Raw genomic sequence first — 5,170 nt, 5'->3', positions numbered from 1 at the left:
GGGTTTTTTTTTTTTTTTTTTTTTTTTTTTTTTTTTACGATAGCAATTCTGTCGATTGCATGTGGACATCCCGCTAGGTTTTCCGGGTAAACAAAGTTATCACGGTTATCATAAAATATCGCTGTAACGTTCTGTTGTCATCAAAGACTTTACTGTGTATACGAAAAAAATCACGGTAAAGCTACGCGTAAATCCGTTTCTTGCTGACAAATATAAGTATAAAATCCAACGAAGGGCGAATTAATTCTTATCTCTTGATGAAAAATTAAAAATGAAAAATTAATCCTAAAAAATAAAAATTAATCTTCATTCAGTTTCAAGATGACTTTTTCTTAATAAATTTTTCATTTGACCCGAGTCGTCGAAATATTTAACATTGAAAATTAAGAATGTATAAAAAGATTATAATTAAAGTTTTATTAAAGACTTTCAATCAGCCAAATACGTCTACCAAATTGATGAGTTTGCTTTACATTCATGTTGTATGAAATATTAGAATAATATGACATTTTAGTTTATTTGAAGATGCATATAAATTTGAACTTTAACAAAATATTCTCTTTTTATATTTCTTATAGGATAAGATATAATATATCTGATGAATCTGATTCTAGCACTATTATTGTTTTTGCATTTTGATTTACCGTGTTGTAAGGAATTAATCAACTGATGGGAGAAAAAGAGGTGGGTTGTCAAACAATGATAAATTGCTGAACAATAATACCGCAATTAGTTTTTTCCACATCCCTTTACTATAATTATGTCGAAATATACATATGTTATCGTTTATGGGCATTTTCATGGGACATAGGTACTGTTCGCGTTTTATACCTAAAGCTCCCGAAGGACATGTCGCGGTCTCTAAATGCCCAGGTCGACGTTGCATTTACTTGACATTCATCCGCACCCTCGTTATCTCTATGCTCATTTTTCACGATAATGTCATCCAATGTCTTCCGTTGGCAGAGGCATATTCGTGAACGGGGAAATGGCGGGTGATTCACGGACGAGCGAGCAAAAATAATCAGCCTCCCGCTCCGATGGATAACAACCACCGTTTGTTATCAGCAACCGATATCGGCTTATTATGAAGCTACGACAAAGATCGATAATAGTATTCTATCGCGAAATTTGGCGCATTATGTTATCCACTTTATTTATACATAATTTCAAAAGAAATTCATTCAAAAGAAATTCAAGTTAAGCTATAGACAAAAGAAAAAAGAATGTTGTTTGAATATTTTACAAGTATATGCTAAATATCGAAATTGTAATAAAAAAATGTTTTTAAAATGTGATAAAGGAATATCTTCTCAAACAAGATCTCTTTATGATGTCTCAGATATCTTTTAGACATGTACGTTCCAAATTGATATTTTGAAGGATGTTTTTATGATGTTTTTATGATATTTTTTAGGAATGCTTGTTGTTTGGGTTGACTTTCCGTTATATGATTTTCTTTATTTTCCAAAATATTCCTTTTTATCTTTCATCAGTGTTAATGTCGGGCCCAATAAAAAGGACATTAGGTCTGGTCATGATACTCAATGGCGAGTCGATACGGAATATCGATAGCCTGTCGAACTTAAGCATCATTCGTGTCGTCAGGTTTTCCGATCCAATGGATGCTAATAATAGTTTTCTTGTAGCATTCGTTCGCAATTGGCGACGGTCAGTGTATATCGGCCAGTTCAAGCTGATCGTGCTGTACCTCGATATCTCTTCGCTATCGACGTAATTAGCATCAATATTTCTCTTTCAAGTGACTACCATTTTTTTAGTCTTGGCAATATTCCGTTGCCAATTCGTTTTTCGATGTTCCATCCAGATTACGACGTTACTATTCATTTCAGCATCCTGTAATTTGTTGACAAAATTTTCTCTCGATAGCTTGTATCTCTTCTTCGATCGTAAATACGTAATATCGTGCGCTTCCACATTATTCATTCACGATGATTATTGTAATGCGATAAATATTCACTGATGAATAATAAAATCACGATGAATAATAAGATCCGCGATGTATGTTTTATATATATATATATATAGAAGTAAATTTCATTTCAAAATATCAATTTTCGTTTTAGATTTGATTAGAATCGGAATTAGTTGAAATAATGATGACGTAGGCTTGCAAGATCCCCAATTTGTAATTCAAATTTATATTCAAACTTATTTAATGTTGAAAATTGAAGAGAAATCCATCTTTTTTGACATTTCTTCCTCTATAATGAAATTGTCTTAAATTCGCTGACAATTCTATCATTGATGATTGAATCGCTAAAAATGAAACATTCCCATTAGGATAGGCTGGGTATAGTCACATTGAGTCGATTGTGCGTAAAAAGAATCAATGTCACGGGGTGAACAGTTTCGAAAGCAAACTCAACGCAGAAAAATATGCTTTACGTATTGAACGGCCTTAACCTTTCACATTTGTAATGAGAACTCGCGAACCTGTATTATGTATTTATTCACACAGATAGAATACATTGAGTGTAGCAATACGTACATTATATCCACCGGTTATGTCCCAAGCTCGTCCGGAAGCATTATCAAGATTATCACTTGCAATGTTGCAATTAATAGAAACGTTATATTCTGCCTTTAGCTCTCCATTTATGGAATAATCCTACGCTCCCGTTATACAACCGATTTTAGCGAAAAGAAGTTTGCAAGAGCAACTTTTCTTCTTCACCGAAAATTGCAATTTACATGCGAGTTTATATTTCAATTTACCATTTTGATTTCGAAACGCTCTTCCGCCTGTCCGAGAGTGTCCAATATTTGTTTTCTATATAGCAAACAAGCATATTGACATGAAGCCAATAAGCGAAGAAACAGTCCAGTAGCAACTCGTCGACGATTAAACCTTTATGTATTTTATTGATTAGTCCTCCGAGACAACGGAAATTGGGTCAAAACTGACTCGTTGTTAAAATTTTCAGACATACATGTGTCACGCAGCTATGTTTCAGCGATTTTCGATTAATTTTTTTTACATATGTAAAGCAATTAAATTTATCAATGCACAAATAATTTCATATCTGATATAACTTTATTTTTATGGTGTATACACATATATATATATATATATATATATGTATTATGTGAATATATCTATAATATGATACGTAAATATATATTATTGTTAATAAATATATCTTATTGTTTATATGCACGGAATTTGCTTTCGTTACGTTTTCTGAACATTACAAAGACATTCACGTTTTAGAGTTTACACCTTCTTTAAAGCCAATGTTTTCTATTTGAGACAATGGTTTCTGTACTTTGTCTTATCGAGTACCTACTTTTCGTTTCTATCGCTCTTGGACCAAGTTAATTCTCTCATGACATCTCTGTTGGATCTTCTTTTTGTCGGATGCTCACCAGGGGAACGACCCTGACGAGCAACAGACAATGGAGTGCTCAACTGGGAATTCAAGATCGGGTGATCTCGCACTGCGTCGTAACACGGTAACTGACGAGGAGAACTTGTCCGGTTTCGGCTCGGTCAATCGTTAATTGCATTATGACGAGTCTGCTCGGGTGAGGATAGTAGAAAGGCAAAGGGGACAAAAAGGGAGGAAAATATAGCGGCGACTCTACTATACTCTGACCTGAGGAAGCCCCTGATACTCTTTTTCTCAGGCCGTTCTCTCCATTTCCCTCCCGCCGATCTCCGCTTCTTCTTGAACACAGTGGAGTGTGTTCTCTTCTCTTCCTCCGGCGATATAAATCGCGTCTTCCCCTCTCTCTTCCGCTTTCTCTTTATCTGCTGCGGCTGCGGCGGCGGCGGCGGCGGTGGCGGTGGAGAGAACGGTGGTGGTACCTGGCGAACGGTGGCTTGCCTGCCTGTTTGCCTGCCTGCCTGTTTGCTCGCTGTCTGGAGAACAGCTATGTCAGTCTGTGCTTCGTTACTGGCCTAGCGGCCGGCCGAGTGATTCTAACCAATCAACCGGAGCAGAGTAGATATATATTTTACCTTTTCTCTTTCTCTCTCTCTCTCTCTCTCTCTCTTTCTCTCTCTCTTTCTCTCACCTTCCTGTCCTCCCTTCCCTTTTCCTTCCCGCCCTCCATTTTATGCCCCAGGCCCATCTGCCCGTACCTCCCTGGTACCGTCGCGCCCGCGTTCCGATGTTCGGACTGGGGAACAGGAAGGTTCTCAAATATTCCGCCATCGAGACGTCGCTTTCCATCGACGTCGAGGATACTGTCACGTGTTTCTGCAGGTCAGTTTCTACTTGTCTTGCTCCAACGTGACGATGAACGTACCAGCGATCCTTGTATGTACATATCAATGATGATGTATATCGATAGTAGTGGTGATATCTATTGACAATAGCGTTGGCGTTTTCTCATTCCCATGAGACTTAATCAGAATTGGTATCATGCACTGAATTTTGATGTATATTTATCAAAGGAGTTTACTTGTAGATGATGTATAATAGCCAGCATGGTCAAAAGATATTGCAAAATTAGAGTTTCTAGTCATTTCAATTTTTATAATTAATTTGTTATAAAATTTATTATATTCTTTGATATTTTGATTCTATGATAAAACAAATATCTTATGCTTCTAAAAGAGGAAATGCTCAGTAAATACATATTTCTAGTGTTTTTAAAAATACTGGAATATTATTAAGGATATGTTGCACAACGAAATGATTTTTACCCATAATTTTTATCATCTTATTTCGGTTGAATGATAAGAAGCTTAAAAGTGGAAGAGATCAGAAACGATTAAAACTAGAGTATAGAGAATAAGAAAAATTATTCACAGAGTTATAGTTTCTAAAACTCTTAAACTCTAAAAATCTTATCGAAATCTTAGATTATAAATATTTTTTATTTCTCTCTCATCCAGAATATGTAATAAATCGCTGATACGGTTTATTCTGATTACAAATTCTTGTTTTCAGCAAAAGAACGTATTGTCATTTAAAAAAAATCTTTAAACGTTATTGTCTTTTGACTTAAAATAAGTCACCGTTATCTCCTTCTAAAAGCTAGAGATACGCCGTTTCATCGTTATCTGCTGATATACGGACTTTTGTTAACGATTTGACGACGTAACATGTAATGCAGAGAGGAACTAACGTCGACAATTATTTTCAATTCATCCTTTGACAACTACGACTTATGTAGTCGCAAAGTAATGACATTTGCA

At 35.5% G+C, this 5,170-nt stretch overlaps 1 protein-coding gene across 2 annotated transcripts in view; it reads left to right on the top strand.

Annotated features, from left to right (window-relative positions):
• The window catches only part of LOC108690798 (MOB kinase activator-like 2), a 28,277-nt gene that overhangs the window by 6,644 nt on the left and 16,463 nt on the right, over positions 1-5,170 (top strand). The window contains exon 1 of one of the 2 annotated variants that reach the window (XM_018198287.1): positions 3,356-4,232. The exons of the other annotated variant lie outside the window; for it this stretch is intronic. Within the exon in view, the coding sequence (XP_018053776.1) occupies positions 4,084-4,232 (149 nt within the window). The 5' untranslated portion in view covers positions 3,356-4,083. Of the gene's footprint in view, positions 1-3,355; positions 4,233-5,170 lie in introns of those variants that run through there. 2 annotated transcript variants of the gene reach the window in all.

The sequence above is a fragment of the Atta colombica genome, unplaced genomic scaffold (genome assembly GCF_001594045.1).
Source record: "Atta colombica isolate Treedump-2 unplaced genomic scaffold, Acol1.0 scaffold105, whole genome shotgun sequence".
NCBI classification, from domain to species: Eukaryota; Metazoa; Arthropoda; class Insecta; order Hymenoptera; family Formicidae; genus Atta; species Atta colombica.
The sequence above is the reverse complement of the archived record's forward strand: the minus strand, read 5'-3'. Positions and strand labels throughout refer to the sequence as shown.